Source organism: Streptopelia decaocto, assembly GCF_964273445.1.
Source record: "Streptopelia decaocto genome assembly, chromosome: 9".
Taxonomy (NCBI): Eukaryota; Metazoa; Chordata; class Aves; order Columbiformes; family Columbidae; genus Streptopelia; species Streptopelia decaocto.
The window spans coordinates 4,586,044-4,608,037 of NC_138664.1; the positions used below are offsets into that span (position 1 = coordinate 4,586,044).

Below are 21,994 nucleotides of genomic sequence, written 5' to 3' on the forward strand. Positions count from 1 at the left end.
AAAATTAGCAGCTCCCAGCACTTCCACACTCAGTTGTCACCCTGGTGCCCAGAATAAACTTGGTTAAGCACAAGAGCATGAGTTAATGATGATCAATCTAAAAGGTGAGGTAGGAGGGATCCTAAAACAGCCCGACCACACCATAGCTGGCTTGGTATTTGTGCATCACCCGTTCTGCGTGCACCCTTCTGTTTGCATAATGTTCTTCAAAAGGAACTAAGAGCCTATTAAGATTAATCAAAAAAGCACCAGACAGTAGCGATGACGAAGGTACCGCTGCACTTTCAAATGGGGTTCATGGTCTGGGGCATCTCCATTCATCACAGATTTTCACAAGCGTCTGGGGAAATGCCCAAAGAACATCGCTTTGTTGAAAACCCAATTTTCACAGCAAAACAGCACGAACGGAACATTTTCACTGACCAACCTTTCTCTTTGGGATGAGCACTTAGCGAGTGGAGCCCAACAGAGCAGACGGGGCTGGTGGCCGTGTCAGATCAAGCACATCCCAGTGCCCCGATGGGCCCCAGCAGAGCCTGTGTCTGTTCTCCACAGACACAGCCCCAAAAATGCGGTATGGGCTGTGACACCACCTACCCTGCACCAGCACCGCATCCCGAGAGCACAGCATCTTCAGCTCCTCCTGCGGTCCAGTCATCAGCTGCTTGGATTTATTCGCAAGGTAAATCCTGCTCACAAACTACGAAGCTGACAAAGAAATACAGTACAAAAACAATGAAGAACCACAGCGAAAGGCAAACGCGCTTCACACAAGAAAGTCTGAAAAGGTCACCAGAATGTTTGTGGGAAGGATACAAGTTATTTTTTAACTTTGAGCAATGAGACTAAAAGGTGGACAAAGAAACCAGAATGTTGCTGCCCCAGGGGGTGAATAGAAATTGCCACATACTACGAATTAATTCTGAATCAATTGTGCTCTAATGAAACCCTCTACAATACAGATACGGATTCACACACCTCGGTGTCAGCACAACAGGGCTGTTAATGAATGTTTTTCTGAACTTCTTTGAAAAGCTCAGATCTCCAACCACCATTCCTCTCCCACTCCCTCCGGACCAGGACAGATAAAAGGGAAACTTCCCATCCACAACCACACAGGAGATTTCAAAGACAAAGATCAATGCCTAATCGCCTGATTTTTGGCACAAATCTTACCATTCAGGGTTATTTCCTACTTGACAATTCCCAGCAGTGTATCTTATTTATTTACAGAGAGACAGGAATAACAACAGCTCATGACATTTTTATTTTAATGAAATTTAAAAAGGCAGTTATTAGTTATACATACACACAACTGATTCTGTCACTTGTTAGTCATAAATATAGAACATTCAGAAGTACAAAATACACTTTATCCACAGCACAATTTCACATCAATATGAAGAGTTTAAACAGATAAGTAACCAAGTGCCTAACAATGACAGAAGCCCATTTTTGGAGTTCTTTTCTTTTTAAAATTTTTTAAATTTCATTTCTCCGCCCCACACACCCTTGTTTTTCCCCTTTTTAAAGAACATTAATCTACACAAAGTAAGCAGCGCCCACAGTCATCAGTTCCATGAAATGCACTCTGGTTTACAGTAGGAAAAGACCGACCTTTTAAAGACAATTAGATGCCATCACCATTTCTTTGCTCCATTAATAGAAACAAAACCAAGCCCACATTCTCCTCTTCTCACAGCGAACCACTGTGAAAAATAGAATTCTGGCAAAAATCACCTGAAACCAAACTTGAGCAACTGCCAGGAAAAGGGAAAATATCTGAACTAGAAATTAGTCCACTCGATACCTTGCAAACAAAGAGCAACAGCAGTATGACACTGATAAGGCATTAATGACAAAATGGCTGTATTACTCTCGAAAAAAGAGTACACCTATGTATAAAAATATATGTCATAGCAATTGGGTAAATCCAACACTATTTAACACTGTGCCAAAAGTAATTAAGAGTTAAAAAGGCAGTACTGCAAGAAGTATTTACAGTTTCATACTGTACTTCAAAAGAAGAGAAAAGGCAACAAAGCTACAAATGGAACTATCTGGTCAAAGCATCACCATAAGTACTGCCAGTAGCACTTACAACAAGTGATGTGATGGAGTCCCTCTTGTTAAACAGCATTGCTTGTCTGAATAAATGAATATAAATATTTTAGTATCTAAAAATCTTCTCAGTCTACATGCCCGCTCTTTGAAATAACTCGCCCAGACCATCACTCTTAGCAGTTTCTTGCTCCATCACTTTAAAAACCAAAAGATTCAGTTTCAAGAAACACCGTGTTTCCAACACAGTTTGATCAGAAATCACAGCTTCATTTCCAGCTTAAAAACCACAAAAGATATGAGAAATATACCACCTGTGAAATTCTGGAAACCAGCAGCCAAAGTGCCAGCAAAGCTACACCGAGGGCACATAATAAAAAAACATTAGCATTCCAAATGCACTTTATAACTTCAGCTATAGGATAAGTAAGTTGCTTTAGTAACGAAACATGTGACAAAAAGAGCACAGCCAGCACTATGCAGGTTTTTTGGCCTCAAGAGGTGGGACGAGGCTGTTTGAGAGGAGCAAGCCACGGACACGGCGCAGGACACGGCCAGGGCAGCACGGGATGCCCAGCAGCGGTACCAAAGGCTGAACTTACTCGTTAGCTCGGTCAGAAGCAGAAAAGTTGCCAAATTTTAGGCTCATTAAGCGTCCCCTCCTCGCCGTCTCGAGAACGGCAAACCCAACACCTTCCCCACGGGTGTGGGAACGCGCTGCGGAGATGGGATGGCCAGGAACGGGAGGGGAGAGAGGGGGAAACATCAAGAAGGAAGCACTGGGATGGGTGAACAGAAACGGGGACGGTAACGGCTCGCAGGGAAAACCCAAACCTGGCACTATCTGGACCGCTCCTCCACCCCCTTTCCCCAGCAGAAAGGCAGGAGCGGTCTACAAGGTGAGCAGCAGCCCGTGCTCTGATGCCTCAGGCGTAATGGCTTCAAAAATATAATACTGTGTTTAAAAAACAACAATGAAAAAAGAGAGATGTGCTTGAAATTCTGCTAACAGTGCACTTGCAGCTGCACAACCAAGTTCTGTACATGACAAGGCTTCTGCAGTAGTATAAAAACCATGACACACCGAGGAAGTCATCGCTGATGGCAGGAGAGAGAAAATTTAAAAGAACTTTATTTTTAGATTGAATTCAGGAGGAAAAGTAAATTATAATTATACTTTGAGCAGTTTGTTGGGTAAAACAAAAGAACAGCATTTTTTCAATTCACTTTTTACTTTTCATTTTACAGATAAATGCTTTTTAAAAATTTTAGAAGAACTGACATTTATCGTGTCAAGCGTCTTCTGGGCAGAGACATAAACTGCTCAGCCCCTCGTGATCAGCCCCTTTTAAAACGCTCGCCCTGCTGTACAGATGCTGACTGCCTTGCACAGCTGGCACAGCATCTGGCCACCTTTTACAGACATCAATGAATTTCATTCTGGGACAGCAGAGCTTTGCCTGTCTAATCCAGCGAGCAGCCGTTCGTTCAAGTGTGTTAGCGGAAAGGGAGAAGGCTCCAAGAGAATAAACATCCATGAATTTAAAATAATAGCGCATAAGCGCACGGCTTGCTCACCTAAGACGGTATTTTCCCGATCTCTGGGAGAGATGAAAGGTTTTTGTTTGTTCTCAGTGTGAATTTGGTGAGGCAAGTACAGACCAGGAGATCTGAGGCCTCTCCAGTGCTGCATCTAGAGAGATTAAAAAATGTTGTAAAAAAAGAGTCCCCAACCCCACTTGCAAATAGGGTAAGAGATTGGTCCCAGATTTAGCGAGAGAAACAGTAGGAAGGACTCTTGCTGGATAATGAAAGCTACACGCTGTTCTCGGGGAAGGCTGGGGAAGCAGAGTTGGATGGGACCACCACCACATGGGCAACTGCTAAAGCTGCATCCCTGGGTCATGCTGGCTGCAGCCCAGCTGTCTCTGTTGCTTGTCAGCACAAAACCCACGTAGGCAGAGCAGGCTGCAGGACAGACACCGCCTGCCTCTCAAGTATTACCCTGGCCAGATGGACTGCAGTGATGTGCAGCCTCCAATTCAAGAGGAGTGAAGAGAAGGCAGAGCTGACTGCTGGCAGGTCTAAGAACTGCTGCAGAAATCCAGGTCTTCTAGATGGGGGCTGCTGTTTCAAGATCTGTGATGGCCCCTGAATATGCAAAGGCTGAGGGAAGCTGCTCCCTTCCTCCTCCGCAAAGGCTGGTCACCACCATCCAACCTCCAAAGTCATGAACGACCTGCACGTGTGAACTCTGGGCTCCTTGTCCTTTATGGGAGATTCCTTCTCCTCCCATCCCAAAAGAAACTATCTGGATAAAAATGCTGACCTTACAATCCAACCTCTGTAACTTGTCATGCATGCGAAATACTGAATAAACAACTTTCTACCACATTTCTGATTAAGACATATGGTAGGGGACTTGCTGAAGAGGAAGGTGATTAACTTACCTCTGCAGAAAAGCATGCAGCATTCAGAATAGTCAAGAGTCCTCAACATACTTGGTAGGCTGAAAATCCCATATATAACAGAATAGGGTCAACAGGGTTTAACAGAAGTGATTGCTTGGGAATCCAAGCAAAAATTCAAGTTATCACTGTGTACGCAGTGGACAATAGTCCAATTGATATCTATTACCAACTCACCCTAAAAAAATGATACACTACAAAACCATCTCACTGCTTGAAGCAAATGAGCTTGAACGATTTCCTAGTAGTAGGCCACCACCTTGCACTGTTAAAATGTGAGGTTTCACAGTATAAAAAGGTACTTCACAGAAAGGAAATGCAGCTACTATAGAAAATGCAATTTTGATGTGTTTACAGTCATTTTTTACGAGGCAATATTTTTCGGGAAAGCAAGAACAACAGATACTAAAGCAGCCAGTGAGAAATGTGTAGAGTTATAGGCCTCAATTCAGTGCAAAAACAGACTAATAGCTTATGTAAGTAAATGTTTGTTCTGAATAGAGAACCACCTGAATTAAAAATAAGAACACCTATGTGAAGAGATGGAGACTCCCACGATATCTAAATCCTCCACATATATCATCGACCTTTTCAGTACACTCCAGAATGGACCCTTTGCAAAGGCAAAAGAAACCAATACAGGAAATCACTTCATACAGCACAAGATATACATAAAATACCAAAATGTACACACATTCAAGTTTAAGTTAGAAAAGGCGGAGCTGAATCTTCTGGTGAGAGAGGCCTACATTATGTTGCTTAATCTCACATTTAAAGTGACCTAAAAACTACAAGAATCAAAGAAAACAGAATACTGTGTCTGCTTCCAGAAACTTAAGCTTAAAGCAAGGCATCGAAATTGAGCGGTAGGCACTGTAACGACACATTACCTTACCTTTTCTCTGTTAGTCTTTGTTACTTCATTATCTATTTAAAAATTACCATTCAAAGGAAATATTAGGTATCATTCACATTCAAATATTTAAGACTCAGAGATTTTTTTTGTTTTAAATCAAGCAAAGTTTTTCATCTCTGAGGTAGAGGACAATAAAATCAAATAAAAAAAGGAGCTGTCAACTAACACTAACAAGTGCTGGAGCTCCTCTGTCGGCACTGACGCACCCCAAGGAGGAGAAAGCAAGCCCTACACCACTACCTGAAACATGAGAGATGTGGCTTCTGGTTTAGTAGCTTCTACAGAAATGCAACACAGAAAAAGCAGAGCCAAAATTACACCGAAATGGCCTTGGAGAAGAGCTTCCATTTCTGCTTCGCAAGCTACTCAGAAAATGGTGGAAACATGCCCAGGTCAGCAAAATCTTCAATGTTGTAATTGCCAGTACCCTGTGTCGGATCTCCCGGCATTGGCAGCATGTCCTGCACGATAAGGAAAAACCAAAGTGAAGTGTCACTTGCACGTTATCCAGACACAAACTGTTTCCTGTTCATCTTTTCAAGTGTAAAACCAGAAAAGTCCAAAGGTTAGATAAATACGGTGAAACCCAGACCTGTGCACGGGGCTGGGCTGAGGTTTATGTGCTGCTTATGTTTTGCTGGAGCGTTTCTGAACAGGAGGTGGGACTTTAGCAGGGCATAAGTTTTGGATTGTTCCTCTGAATAAGCACATTTGAGGTACCCCATACTCCTCCCAGGCTGAAACAGCTCCCCTTGAAACGGGTAGGTACATATGGAGAGAAGCAACCTCCCCGGTTTCACTATATGGGAAGTATTCAAACATCTCACACACTCCCACACCCTACAGAAGGAGCTCCTGCTGAATGAACGTGGGTTTGGGGAGGATCTCGCCCCCTCACCAGCGTGCTGTAAGTGCATTTATTACTGCTCTTCATCCTCTGAGGAACACTAAAGCCTGGACATCCACCCCAGCCGACAAGATGCCCAAGCAGCCTTCATGCATGTACAAAGGCAGAGGAAATAGCAGGAACTTCTCAGGAGAAACAGCATTTCATGGTAATTGCTCCCACGTGTCTTGAGCCAAGTGAGGTCCCTGCAGGAGGCTTCAAAAAATACTCAACCTTTCCTCTCAGCCGGAGACCGAAGCCGCAGGGAAAAGATATCCCTTGCTGAGAAAACCAGAGTTTACGCTTGCTTTTCCTGTCAGTCCTTACAATAACAAGCTCTTAATGCAAAGCCAAGTTTTGCCAGGAATGGCTCATTATCCTTACAATAAAAGAAAACCTAAGGAGCAAATAAGAAAGCTCTCTGAAGGAATAACTACCGAGAGCTGCTGTGTACTGAGAAGTTACCCCAAAATTAAGACAGATCAAAATCCATCTGAGGTCTCTGTGGCATCCCGGTTGATGCTTGTGAAAGAGGCTGTGAACACAAGAGGCAGTTTCTCAGCTGCCTTCATTTTCTGACCAAAACTTCCACTTATTTTATGTTTTCCCTCATGCCACCCCAGCATAGGGGGAGTTGCAGTTGTCCCCGCCTGTTTAAATTTCCATCTCTTTGAATGCATTTCTGCTGCTGGTTCCTCTGAGGCAAGGTCTCCTCAGTTACAAACCCTCTCGAGTCTGCCACGGGATACAAGCATGCAGACAGGTAGTTGATGGAGTGATATTACTTGTTCCTATGTGAAGCAATGGTCTGTTCACACATGATTATTTTCAGGCTAACGCCTCTTCTGCAGCGTTCCTGCGAGCAATTGAGCACAAGCCCAGTCCTGCAGGTGAATTTACTTTCTAAAAGATAATGAGGTACCCCACTTTCAAACCTTGCTTGAGGCTTGAACTGTCTTTCCTGCATTGTTTTGTTGCAAACTGTCTTCTTGATCTAATTGCAAAACAAGCTATACAAGGACAGAGACGTTATTAGCTAACTTACGAAGTCCCACTCCGTCTGTAGTGAAGCCCCAAATGATACTTAATATTGAAATTAAGGCAGTTGAAGAGGATTGTTTACCGGCTACCTGATATCTGACTGGGTTTAACCTTAAAAAATTACTGGCCACTATCTTCTATCCAGTATCAGCCGCCTTTCCTGCTTGAACTATCAAAGAGAATTACACTGATGCCTAACTGGACTCGACTGAGATTTCAGGGGCCAGCACCAGGATAAAAAGACACTATTTGAGACTATTTCCCTGCAAGACGCCAAAGCCCTAAGTAAAGGGTGCAAAGAGAAGGGCAAACAGCACTTTAAATCAGCAAAGCTAAAGAAAACAAAACCATGTCAGTTGTAGCTAATGGCAGCACAAACCCACGGCAGCACCCAGCAAGAGGCAATCACTCCAAGCCCTGATGGCGCCCCGCTCATCGAGGACCGTGGTTCTTCAGCGCCGCCGTGAGAAGTTGTCAGAAGTTGGGCTGTCTGGACTCTCCTCACCTGGAACACCTCGGTCTGACTGGGCTGCGGGTGCGAATGCTGGTCGCTGCTTTGCTGGTTGTGATGTTGGCTCTGCCACTGGGACCAGACTTCGGAAGGTCTCCCCTGGAACTGGCCGCTGCTCTGGCCTCCTTCAGCTGGCCGGGGCGGGAGAGAAAGGACAGGTCAGAGAGCAGCTCTTTCAAAACGCCTGCCTGCTCTTCATCCGTCAATGCCCGTGGTCACAAATGAGTCTTAGCAAAAAAGACCCCGTGGGGCGGAAGCCAAAGGAGTTTCAGCCCCAGCTGCAGATTGGGGGCCACCCCCAGAGCAAAGCTCATTGCCGTGGCTGCACAGACACGGCAGGTGAATCCCTCACAGCAAAATGCACAGTGACACCACAAGCCAGGCACTAGAAGACAATTTTCAAGCTTCCCCCATCACTTTTTAATCACTAATAAAGAACATTCACCATCTCACTTAAAAAACAGACTGCATCATCTGAATGCTCTTTCCCTTTCAAAGACTAATCCTTGTAGAGCAGTGGGTGCACAGTTGCCTACTCATCTAAGGAAAACATTTTCAGATCTTGTAAGCAGATTTAAAAACAGATCAACAGACAACAGTCTTGCTGTATTAAATGCAGACTATTGCTTGCTGCACTATCTTGTCCTCCAGGAAAATGATTTAACATGCAGCTTATAGCCATTTATTATCCTGTTAGTATGGTGATGGTTTCTTAAAAGTCTGAGGCCATTTAAATTTCTTCTAAAATTAAATATTAATTTCTTCTAAGTAGTCTACCAAAACAAAAACAAACATGATGCCACACACATTAATTTGATCACCTGTTAAAGGTACACTTTTCGTGACTATAGTCACAGGTCACACTTAAGCTGGACTAATTTTACCCTGTATTTCTACAGACTATGTATATGTATAAAATCTTCCTTCAATTATTTATAACGTCCCCGTTTTAGAAATGCTTGCTGCCAGGATTATACTTTTTCTCTAAACTATTTTTTTTAAAATATATCTACTCCTACTATTTTTGCCTATTTTCCCCTGAGTGCAGAGAATCGAGCTGGGTAGATCTGGTTCTCCCCAATTATCAGCGCCCTCTGCCAAGGGTGCCCAATCTCCTGTGCCAAACTTCCACACACGTGCTGTGTCAGGTCTCTGGTAACCAGACTCCATGGTGTCACATCAGCCACTACTCACAGCTGTGGCTTCAGAAAATACAGAAACACATGCTTAGTCCAGTCCTCTTGGCTACCAGCTAAACCACGCAAAACAGACAAAGTGAGCATTTTACAGGAAAGCAAACAGGCCGTAGTGACATATTTCTATCACATCTGAAGTAGATAATTACAGCTCTTCCCTTACTGACATTACCACAACCAATAATTGAGCTGACTCAGAAACCCTGCAGCCACTTCATGGGCCAAAACTAAATTCATCTAAGTCACCCTTTAAAAGAAAACGGCACGGTTATTCTTTTTTTTTCTCAGAACAATACATTGAAATTAACTCAGTGAGGCAAATGAAGCTTCTTTTCAGCAAAACGGTTACTGCTAGGCGGAGGTTCAAGACATTCATCTCTGTGAAGGCTGTGTTATTAATAGTATCCAAACTGATGTAGGTCAGGAAATGTTTCTCATTAGGCAAAAGGGTTCTTGCCAAGTAGCTTAGGCCTGAAATGCAAGGCTGTCTCATAAACAAATGTACAAAGCCTGGTGGAAATGGAGGCATGAATAAGGTCTCTGGGAAGAGCTCTGTTTCAATGCCCTTTTTCTAGTCAACGCAGAGCAGGTCTGTGCTCCGCGAGGTTGAGCTGCAACAGCTCTGCACCCATTTTATTCTCAAGGGATAACAGAAAAATGACAAATATTAGCACAGTGCTACCTACACTTTTTTTGGAATCGCACGTTGTTATCAGCCAGCAACATTTTTCAAGGACTCCAAATGGGTTTATCACTGATGGATTCATAATGTTTTTTCTCTTGAATATTATTGTGCTGGTGGAGTGCAGAAAATTTATGAAGGGGTCACCCACTGGGTCACAGTCTGAAAGCCACTAAATGAGCATGTAATAGGAAAAGAAAACCATTTCAAAACATGGCACCTACTCTGATTAGGTTAGTAGTATTGTGTACAAAAATACCCTGTTTGCAGCCAAACTCCAGCAAGCCACCTCTGGGCAAGAGGACATCGACATGCAGCCAGGGAACTTAACAAATGAAAAGAATGTAAATTTGTGCCATAAGTGTTCTCCTGAGAAATGAAAAGAAACTGAACCTGCTGACTACAACTTGGGAACATGTGTACTAGTGATGAACTAGCTGAATCTTTCATGGCATCATTCACTGAAGGAAAAAAAAGCCTGCACACCATAAAATGCCACAATATTCTCAAGTGTGTTGGATGTGGAGATGTAGCACAGAGGAAACAGGTCATCTCAGTCCACTCTGCTCAGTGGGAGAAAACAAAACCCTTTCACGCACTGGGCTTCCCAGCCAACCCATCAAAATAACAGGTTGGAGGATTTTTAATGAAGTTAACGCCGGAGAGTTTCATTTTGTGCGTTAAGTCATTTAAAACTTACCAAAGCCTGCACTTCGGTTTGCTAAGCTGGAGTAGGCGTTCCCACTGGGAGAAGAGGTGGCGGGGCTGGAAAGGGGGCTGTACGAGGATGGATCCGCCGGGTAGGTGTGACTGGTCCCAATCCCAAAGGGAGATGACTGAGCCTTGCCAGACTGAGACGGAATTTGCTGCGGAACAAGGGGTGAAAGAAAGGAATGAGTTTTACTGTTGAGGAATAGCGCAGCAGACTCACTGTTTAACAGTGTAAAGACTAAATAAACTCTGCGGATGCAAACAGGCACGTTATTCCTGTCTCAGCCGTATTTCATTTCTGTCAAAGCCAACTTGTTGCTGCATAAGGAACACAACAGACTACAAACCTGCTGATTAACTCGCACGTACTCAGTATCAGAGCTATTTGGAAAAACATGATTTCCTTCACCTCTGTTACAAGGATTCATCTCAAACTGAACAGCTACAAAGAATTCATTTGCTGTGTGTTTTGATTTTGCAGCGCGCCAGTAAAATTACAGTTATCAGAATGTCTTGCAGAACATATGCAGTTCTCAAATGAGTAGAGTCTCCAGTGCTTGGGGGGTAAATGGTCAAAGAGGTTTCAAAGCTAATGAGCTGCTTTCTCTCCCTGCCTAAGAAGTACATGCAGCCAAGTTATTTTGCCTTGTAAAAGGCTTTGGAGTGTGAATCACCAGCCCTGGGAGCAGGGAAGAAACAGTCTAACTTTGCTTTAGCTGGGCAGCTGAGTTAATTCAAGGGTATGAAAAACCACCTTGCTGTCATTTTCATCTACATAATGGCTTTGTCACAGGGTCTCCAAGGATGCTACACACATGATCAAAGGCTGCAAGACTGCTTTGAGACGTGTACCCTGAGCCTAAAGCGATGTGAAGTGCCACATCCGAAGTCTCGTGCTGCAGCAATGTGTAACGCTACAGACAGAATCTGCTTATAAACCGTTTCCTGCATTATGAACAAATCCAGCAGCTCCAAGAAAAACTCGCTGCCTAACCAATTCCAGAAATAGAAATTAAAGGTGATTACATGTCTGGATACTTCTAATGATGTGCAGTGTTATTGGCAATCAATGCACTCAAGTGAAGCTATTTTCTTGGACAAATGTAAGGGAGCTGGGGGGAGGAAAACAGATCCCAACAGGCATATAACGTGATGAAGATGCTATTAACTCTTTAGCTCAGTTCCAAGCTAAGAAATAGTACATTTCTAAAGCCTTCTACAAAGACAGTGAAAGCATGATGTATCACTTCTGCAAGGTTTAACTCTATTTTACTTTATTTACAATTGATGAATGAATTCTGATTTCCCTACACTCACATACAAACTTTGTTGACTTGGACAGAATTTGGATGGTAGGAGGGATGATTACTTTTTTTTTAAAGTAATTTTTAGAATACTCCAGATCACTAAAAAGGAAAAATTAATGTTATGACAGCATTTCATTAAACAGGTGTGAGAGAATAACAATGGTACACTGACGGCTGGGAAAAAACAGTAATTAATGTGGAAACAATTCAGTTACCAAATAACTATTCAGTGCCTGCCCCAACATGCCATTCTAACCTACTGTGAAGTCAAGAGTGATTAAGAGCAGTGTTAATGATAGATCAAACATGATTATTTCCTATTATTTGTCTTTAATGGAGTTTCAAAACAGTTTTTTTATTGTTGCACAGACCACAAGGTGATTTCTGGACAAACATTGTCAAGCACAGGCCACCTGATGGAGGGATGCGCTGTTCCCTACAGCACGTGAGCTACACTGGGCTCAGCAGCCTCTGCTCTGAATTCATATTATAGCTGGATTTGTTTGTGCCCCTTTCTGATAACTCTGCCAACTGAGGGTAACGTTGCTGGGTGCAAGGGCTTGGTCCAAGAAAGATTTAAGTCACAGGATTAACACTAAAGCTGAACAGCTGCCCTCCTTTTATTTCATTCAGTGCACATATAAAAATAAGTGCAGGGCTGAGCTCTTCCACTGGGATTCATGTCGGAGTTACGACTGCCACTATTATCGACACTATTACAAATTAAATGCAGTTACACATAGGGCAGCTCTCTCAAGGAACAGAAGTGGGGAAACTCATTGCCCTCCAACCACAAATGATAACGACAAAGTACATTTAATCACGTTATAAATGGGGTTTACTAATTCTTCTGTAGAAAGCACAGAGATTGCAAACCTTTAACGAACCTTTAACTACCTGAAGGGCAGTTCTAGCCAGGTGGGGATTGGTCTCTTCTCCCAGGCATCAGCAATAGGACAAGGGGGCATGGGCTTCAACTCTGCCAGGGGAAATTTAGGCTGGATATTAGAAAGAAATTCTTTACAGAGAGAGTGGTCAGGCATTGGAATGGCTGCCCAGGGAGGTGCTGGACTCGCCGTCCCTGGAGGTTTTTAAACTGAGATTGGACATGGCACTTAGTGCCATGATCTAGTAAACGGACTAGAGTTGGACCAAGGGTTGGACTCGATGATCTCTGAGGGCTTTTCCAACCCAGTCGATTCTGTGATTCTGTGATTCTGTGAACATGAAAATAAAACACCTTTAATCAATACCTGTCCTGGGAATGGTGGGCGATTTCCTGTCCAGGCAACCTGACTCTGGTTTAGCTGGCGAGAAATCTGTGTCAGATTCTGGCCCGTTGATGAAGACGACTGGATGTCGTTCACACCAGGCACATGCACCACAGACGAACTAAAGGAAAAGAGACAGCGCCTCGTTTGTAGGGTATATTCTCCATGCACAAACAGTATTTCACCTATGAACATTTTCATAATCACCTTAAACCTAATTGTTTCATCTCTCTTAATAAAAAATGACTTAAAACCATCACAAAACTATGAAAGCTTTTAGCATTCTAAAATGCCAGTTCAAACAGACACAGAGGGCAAAATTATTTTGAATGACACTTCTATAATGTCTTTAGAAGGGCTTGCAAGGATGAAGTCAGTCTAACAGACAGTGCACAAACACTTAGCTCCATACTAGTTTAATGTTTAATGCATTAAAAAACCTGCTTGTAGAGTGTATTCAAGCAGATGCTTTATTTATAATTTGTGCTTAAATCAACAGTACTTAAGGCATTTACTTAAATGCCATCCTAAATGAAGGTGTACAAAAAAATGACAGTTTTAAGTGCTGCTTTGTCTGTTGCGTGGGAAATGAAGAAGTGAAGTGTGCAATACATACTAAAAATCTGAGCTTTTAATTCCTATTTTCACCAAATGATTCTAAAGAAGGGTATGCAGCTATATACCTAGGCAAAAGAATAACCAAGACGGAAACTTAAACCAACGTAATAGATTTGGAATTAAAAAAAAAAAAGAAAAAAAAGTATTCCCAAAGGAACTTTTTATATGTTAACTGTTTCCTAATTACTGAATTTCACTACAGAGAAATTTCCCAGAAATTCCTAATTAGGAGGAAAATTTGATGAAGGATTGCTACACTTTACCATTTTAGTCTTGTGGAAGTCTTGAACAACTAAATCTATATAACCAGACTTGTGAATGCGCTTTTATATCATTTTATATATAAAATATCTATTTCTTATTTTAGATGTCATATATAAATAGATAAATGAATATAAATGAAGACACTACATATAAAATGGCTTTTGTACATGAATTGAAACAGCATGCACTTTGCTCCAATCCCTTCCCTATTGTCTGTTTTCACAATTATGCAGAAAGAGAAATAAACAAGGCTGAGCAGAGAGGAAGCAGGAATGTGAACCTCTGAGAAGGCTGACAAAACCCCTCCCAGAGCAGTAACCAAAACGTGGCAGGCATTTGAATACGGGAGTTGTTATTCTGTCTTTCTTAGGCTGCCTAAAAGCAAAGTGTGTGTTTAGAGAGTCTTTGCAGAGTTTGTTTTCTATTTCTTTATGTTTCTTTTTTGCTACCACAGAATCTCCAAAGGGGGAAATGTGGACTAGAAAGGCCACCTAAATCTGGCTGGACGCAGAAGGACATCCCAGCCTGACTGGCCAGTCCCACTGCCCAAGGGCCTGGACTGCATCTGGAATACGCTTTGAAACCAGCAGCCTGTAAAACAGCACCTAAAGGCTGCCCAGGCTCAGTGACCAAATGGACCAGCCTGGAGAACATTCAGGGACGACAGTTCATGGAGGGTGGAAAAGCTAAGCAGATGTGTCATTACTTGATATAATAGAACAGCAGTAGGAAAAAAGCTATAGGAATTAACAAAGGAAACAAATAAACAAAGGAAATGAACAAAATACAGGCCAAATTCCAAGATGGCAAGGTCATCTATTCAGTAATATACAATATCCAATTAAAAGACACTTTAATTTACTGTCATAACCCTCCTCCTCCAAGTTATTTTTTGTTTTAATTTGACAAAACAAACGCACGGGGATTTTATTTCTCCCCACTGACATTATTAGCAATCATAACTTTAAGAACACATTGGTTTAAATACAATTATAGTTTGCAGATGTTTTCTAATTCCTGGAACTTACAACCTCTGAATGGCTGTTCTTTCACTTTCACAATCTTTGTTGGTCTAAAACAGGAGAATGAAACTTCAGTATCACGTTCCCGGAACAGTGATATGAAGGGCACTATGGTGAATATCATCACTGTTACCAGATTCTTAGAAAGTGACTGGAAATGCAGGCAAACTCTTAAACTTCACATCAGCCAAACCTGTGCTGCCAGCTGGAAGGCAACAACATGCACCCTGAATATCTCTTAGCTGTGTCCAATTACCTCATCATAGCAACAAGTATCTACTTATCAGCCACTATTTTGAACAGAGATATCCAAATCATCTCATCTTGCAACTGCCGAGACATCATGTAGTCAGTACCTGAAAGTCTTTCCCGAATGTCCTGGCTGAAATGGGCTTCCCTGTGAGTAAAGCTGCTGGTTTCCTGCTGTGGATGCTGATGCCATCATTTTTTTATCTGCTACAAAAGGAAAACAAATCACAGAGTTTAGGGGATGAGAAAATTAAGGCAAAATTATTTAATGAGAATTGCCATGTATATATGCAGCAGGGATTTTTCTTTCCTTCTTAAACACTGATGAAGAAGCCCTATGGAACACATTAAGAATGACACAGAAGGGCTATTTGACAAGTCAGTATGAAACAAGAGGCACAGCTGGTTTGTGTCTACTTCATACCCGCTTCCCAGGATGTACCTCATTTATGTTATTGTTTGCATGGAACATAACACTGGTACATGCCCTCCAACCACGCAGCCCAGAGCTTCTCTGTGCCCGCTGGAAGCTGCTCCTGACCACACAGACATGAGGAGGAATGGGACGCAGAGAGTGGGTCTGGCCGAAGCAGACAGTGATGGGTGCCTGGGTCCCAGGTGGGCAGTGATGGGTGCCTGGGTCCCAGATGGGCAGTGATGGGTGCCTGGGTCCCAGATGGGCAGTGATGGGTGCCTGGGTCCCAGATGGGCAGTGATGGGTGCCTGGGTCCCAGCTACAGACTGGAAAGGGGATAAAAAAGTTTTCTGGAAGAAAGATGGGAGAGTCTGCCCAGGGGAATAGAGGAATGCCACATGAAACAAGCCTGGTCCAAAGAAGCAGCTCCAGAAGAAGCCCTCCAGGGCTGCCGCTGATTGCAGCCTCTTTACACTGAGGTAGTGGCTGAGACCTCAGATGCCCCTGGGCTGAACATCCCAAGGAATGGTGTCAAAGAGTCCCTGTCCTGATCAGGTGACAGCCAGAGAGGAACACGCAACACTTGGTGGCATGTCGGCAGACCTCCGGGTGACCACCTGCAAGCCTGGGTGATACTGCAGCCCCCACCTGCATTTCCATCTCACAGGTGGCTACAGGCACTTTGCTTCTGAGTGTCCCCAAGGCTTAAGCACCTGAGCTGTGGCAGCACAAACCACTGGTTTCTCACAGATTTTGCTGTCCTATATGTGGCTTGAGAGAGCCATGAGATGGGATGCAAGCATCCCAGTGGGGTGTAAAACAGACTAGCACAGTGAATAACGCACATATGGAGAAGCCATTAACTTTTATAGTCTACTGTTAATTAGAAATCAATCTCTAATTGAATGAAATGAGATTGGGTGAACAATGCCATTTGGTCCCTTAATTTAATTTTCTGCCACTGGATCATTCCAAAGCCCAGGGAAACCTCACTACGACTACTTTTCTTAAACTAATTTAAAGGTCTGATACACCACCCTTTATTCACTTTCCCCATCTTCCCTTACTACCTCCAAGCACAGAACATCCTGCAACTTGCTGATGGCTTTGCAACCATTTGTTGCCACATACCTCTGACAGGCCTAGAAATCAGGTCTGCCTGCTCACTTTCCCCTTTGCTCTTTTCAGATTCCCACTCATTTCACAAGATGCTCTCCTGGACTAAAGACCCACTCAGCTCACAACTAACAGAAGCATTTTTGAGTTTCCCCTAGCTTTTAAGACCTTGTGAGTGTGACTCATCAAAGGCCTCCAACATACACCAGATCTCTGTTATCTAAGTTCTTATTAACGTTATGTTCCTAACAAGAACCTAAGCTCGCCTTCCAAAGAAAAAAGTCACCTCAAATTACCTCACAGGAACGCTGGAGAAGAAACATGTCTGCCACTGATGCAAGCTGTCATTGCTTTTCCTCTGTAATGTATATATTTGTAGAAATTCCTCACTGGTTACACGTCACCCTGCACAGACACTGAGTCTGGGCTGCAAACCTATGCTCTCGTATAAAGAAAAAGGGAAAAATGGGGACAAGGTCTAGAGAAGGTCACATATGTGGTAGGAAGGATTGAGAATGGGTTGCAACATCTCTGAGAAGGACAGATGATTTTGCCTTCTTTTGTAGTAATGTCATTCTTGCATGAGATGTCCCATTTTCTAAGGCCAGCCTTTACAGGGATACCAAACTCTCAGGGTTGGAAGAGACTGAGCCAAAATCCTGGGGGTACTTTAGATATTTGAGAACAAGTCGCCAGCAAAATAGAGAGTGCCCTAAATGAACTGGAATTCCTCAAGTGGAGCAGAGTTGCCATGGCAGCTTCCATGGTCTGTGCCGCAGGACGAGGCCAAGACAAAAGGAATGGCTACAGTAATCGCAAAGAGCTTAATCGGCTTTAAAATCTCTTTCCTGAGTTTCATTGAATGCTCTTCAGCCTCTGAATCTGGCCCACATCTCTTCCAGCTGCGGTCCCACTCAGGACTTCACAAGCTACTTCTCTCACCTTTGGTACAGCACTGAAAACCTATTTTTTCTTGGTGTTTTTAACATGCATCCTTAGACTTGTTTCTCTCTAAACCCCATCACTGTACTGGTCAATGACATGTATTTCTCCCATGAGGACCAGAGTTTCTGCCTGTAGAATGAAGATCTCTGTAAGACCCACATCATCCTGTGCTTCAAGGCACTTGCATGAACCCGTGAAGCCAGGCTTCCTCTCCCACTTTCGTTTTTTAATTACGTGTGGCCACTGTATGGAATTATGGCAACAATCTCCCTATGTCAAAGCTGTATTTTTACAGAACATAGCAGAGAATGAGATCGAGTATGAATGTAATGCAAATGTCTTGCAGGCAGCATGCAGATTTGTCAATATTGGTTTTGGACAGTGTATCTCATCTCTGTGAACCATCTCTTTTTATCATTCAGAGAAGACCTTGATCACAGCTCCCAGGAGAAATTCAGACAGCGTGAATGTCCCAAAAAAAGCATAGCCTGTAAATTGATAAGAATGAAGAGACAAATGGCATTTCCAAGAACATAACCTCCCAGCTACCTCACAGCTTGATAGACCCTTAACCCTAACCCCTCCCCACAAACAGTTGAGAGCTGCCTGAAAAAAAGCCAATAAGGCAGCCAAAAAGCAGGATGTTCTTGCTTGGAAAAACATATTCTGGTGTTTAGGGTTGGAGTCTTGCTACCTTCTAATGGACCCCTTTTATGGCCTCAGCTGTTGACTTCACTGTTAGAGTAGACAGACGAGGATCAACAGGAATAACAGAGAAGTCCTAGCAACAGGAGGACAGACTATTAAGTCTGTCCTGCAGTTACAATGCCTTCTCCATTTGAAAAGGCCAAGCCAGGCACAAGAAACCAATGCAGTTAGGTCATCTCCACACACCCCTGGAGTCAAACCCTGTGGGTCGTTTCCTTCATGCACTGTGTGACACTGGCATGTTGATTTATTTAAAACAAATGTAAAAAACCTCTCTTCTTCAGTGAGGACAGTTGAGAACAATAAACAATTAACGAGTTCTTCCACAAGCAGTGGAATTAATGAGCCTGGTTTCCTACAGATATATTTCAGATGACCCCTTCAGCTGCCAGTCTTCTCAAGAGCAAGGACTCAATGACAGGTAACGTGACTGAAGATGCCTCAACTGACCAGAAAACAAGTATATTACTACAATTCATGGCAGCATATGCACCTGAAAGCATCAGTGCAAAAGCTGGTGATCTGATAAAAAAGTGCAGGCCTATCTTAATCCAGGTCTATTTAGAGAGATGAACTCACATCTGCTGTTTAAGAAAGAAAACATATACTCTGAAATGGCAAGTTCTGCTCAGTATGTTTAGTATCTACGAACACTGATCAAGGTGCCCCTGTGAAATGAAAAGAGAATCAAGCATAGGTAGCTCTGGTGACACAAAAGCTGTCCTTCCCTCCTTGAATTTACTCCTCGTCATCTTTAGGGGAAATATCAACTAAAGGCAAATTCTAGGAAATGTCCTGAAGACTGACATTGCTTGGAAATTTCTCTGCCATGTTGTAGTTTCTCTTCATTCTCTCGAAGCTGTGCTACATACCATGTAACCAACCTTAACACATATTAAAAATTAAACAGAGACATTCACTTACAAGCAGTTATTCCAGCAAACATCTCAGCAAATCTAGGATCTCTCTCTTGGGAGAAGATTGCATCAGGTTTCTCCACAGACTTTCCACCCTCATGAACATTAGCTGGTATACTGGGAACAGGCACCTGTTGAGATACACGGAGGAATGTAATTCCCTCCATCGTATGACAGTCACAATGTATTTTTAATTGTGCTGAAATCTACCATTGCTATGCATTTTAAAGGATCAGAGGCACAAAAGTAAAAACTTGAGAAATTCCACCTGAGATAAGTCATAGGATGACAGCCCATCTCTTTGATGTACTTCAAGTTCTGCTTGCTGCTGCTGAAGTTGTCTGCAAAAGAGACAAAATGGATTAGTTACAAAAAGCAATTAAGATGCAAGAAGGAAAAGCCATGGTCAGGTGATTTAGTAAATCCTCTCCTGTGAGATTCATCTGTTTTCAAACGTTTTTCATTGAGAAAGGTTGTACCACAGGAATGCAACAGGGCACACTAAGTTTTGCTGGAATAGCAAGAAATGTAGGTGGGTAAGTAATGGAGGATGGAATACGGCCTCTTTATAAAGGATTTAAGAATTCACTACTAAGACACCAAGAATGTCTCCCTCATGTTACTGATGAATATACCAGACCCCTTCACTGATCCTGCTGAAGTAAACAGGAACCATCAGTAACATTAACACAGAATTACGCCAGTGAATAAGAAAACGTGATCAAAGCTCTATCTGAAGCACATCATATCAAATGGAACAACCTGTTGGGACAGAAAGAACTGCATATAAATCCTTCTTTGTAATAAAACCTGCTTAACATACTGTGGTTCTACTTTCCTCATGATCCAAGTCCAGATTCTATTCAATTTTTGAAAGCTTTTAAGGGAGTGAATGTCCAGAAATAAATTGTTTGTGCTATTATATAAAATGAAGACATTACATGAAATCAATTTGTGTTGACAAGTGCTACAGAAAACACAAGTCTAATCAGAACTGAACAAAAAAGATCCGTTGTTCAAATGAGATAAAAATCACTGGAAGTAATAAGCCTTAATCCAATTATAAGAATTTAGGAAAAATTAAATGTGCAGCAGCAACAGAGAAATACTTCAAAAGAAACTGCCAGAGCTAATAAACATTAGGGGTCATATGGCAGAATGAAGAGCTTCAGTGGTGAAAACTCTGCAGATCCTTTAAATGCAGCTGATTTGTGTTTAGTGTCAGGCACTGTTACTTAACTACGACAATTAGCCAATACCAACAGATAAAATCATTGGAAGTCATGAGAATTAACTAACAGGCTGCCTGTAGGGACAGCATACAAGTGGTTGTAAGCCAGGCATATTCACATTCTACATGTGTAAATATTGCTTATTTATAAAAATCTACACATCTTTTATATAGTTGTAGTAAATCTATAGCACAGCGATCTTCTGAATCCACTTCTTCACTTGCTCTTTTTAATTCTGAAAGGACAAAAATTCAAAACTCCCAATTAAAAAAAAAAAATGAGAGACAGTTATATTAATCGTTGCTATTGGAAATTTTGATGGTACTGTAACAAAACTTCTACGCAAAAAGCCACTGTGTAGTACAGTTTATCAGAAATAAAACCCAATCTGTTGGAAATGAAAGGCAAAAGAGCTACTGATGCTTCAAGACCAGAATTTTACTATTGAAATGTGAACTCATGCCTTCTTGTTTGGACTTATGCCATCCTCAGGTTGGGATATCAGGAACCTCACTTGTCTGAACGCAGGTTTGTCCTATTGCCAAGCTGGCCCTTGTCTGGGGCATCATCCATACCATGGAGAAGGCAGAGCCCCTTGCGCTGGATGGGCTGATAACCATTAACCATAACCATTACTTCTGGCCTGAGGATGTGCAGGTAGCCTCTCTGCGAGGCTTTGGTCAGTTAGCAAAGAAGATATAAACCCCCCAAATTACACTAATGCTCAGAGATTCGGATAAGATTGGAGTTGGACTGACAAGAAAGTAAGCTCAATGCTTGCAAATGATACTTGCCAGTGGCCACAATTTCTGTATGTTTCTGGCCTCTTTCTGAAGGAAAAATCACCTAAAGGGACAGGAATTAAACACCACATGGGTTTTCTCCCTGAGAGACACCAATGTGACGGGCAGTAATAGATGAGATTTTGCAAAAGAGCAAGGTAACGGCTTTGAAAGTCTGCAAAATTAGAATACATTTTTCACCACAGCCTTGTATTTTAGATTCTTATCCAAATCTTCTTTTTAAATCTTGAACTAGATAGATTCAAATGTCAAAATACTGAGACAAACTTGCGGACAAAGTCAAATGTCAAATTAGGCACAAACTGACGGGAATGTGAGGGACCACTCAATGAAGTAAGTAGTAGATTTTTCCACCCCTTAATGCTTTTCCAGGAGACATTTTGCTCAGACACCAGTTACTAGGCTCCATGGCAAACTGGACAAAAATCTGTGACCTACAACAAACAGAAGATCGGAGAAGATGGCCAAAAGCCTTCTGCTAGTCTTATGTATAAGAACACATAGTATACAGAATCACTTCTGTCCTACGAGTAACATGCAGCAGATGTAACTCCTCCAGGTCATTAGAGAGCCACGGATGTTCCATGTTATTTTAGTACACAGAAAATTCCTAAAAATTACCACTGGAATGCAAAGAAATTCTTTGTTCGCAAGC

The 21,994-nt window shown here is 42.4% G+C and overlaps 1 protein-coding gene across 1 annotated transcript in view; it reads right to left on the reverse strand.

Moving 5' to 3' along the window:
* Nucleotides 1-1,256: 1,256 nt before the first annotated feature.
* The window catches only part of ARNT2 (aryl hydrocarbon receptor nuclear translocator 2), a 102,732-nt gene continuing 81,994 nt past the window's right edge, over nt 1,257-21,994 (reverse strand). The window contains exons 13-19 of the mRNA XM_082060530.1: nt 19,573-19,645; nt 19,312-19,435; nt 15,311-15,410; nt 13,033-13,171; nt 10,462-10,627; nt 7,878-8,014; nt 1,257-5,906 (exon numbers count right to left, since the gene is read on the reverse strand). Of these exons, the coding sequence (XP_081916656.1) occupies nt 5,808-5,906; nt 7,878-8,014; nt 10,462-10,627; nt 13,033-13,171; nt 15,311-15,410; nt 19,312-19,435; nt 19,573-19,645 (838 nt within the window). The 3' untranslated portion in view covers nt 1,257-5,807. The remainder of the gene's footprint in view (nt 5,907-7,877; nt 8,015-10,461; nt 10,628-13,032; nt 13,172-15,310; nt 15,411-19,311; nt 19,436-19,572; nt 19,646-21,994) is intronic.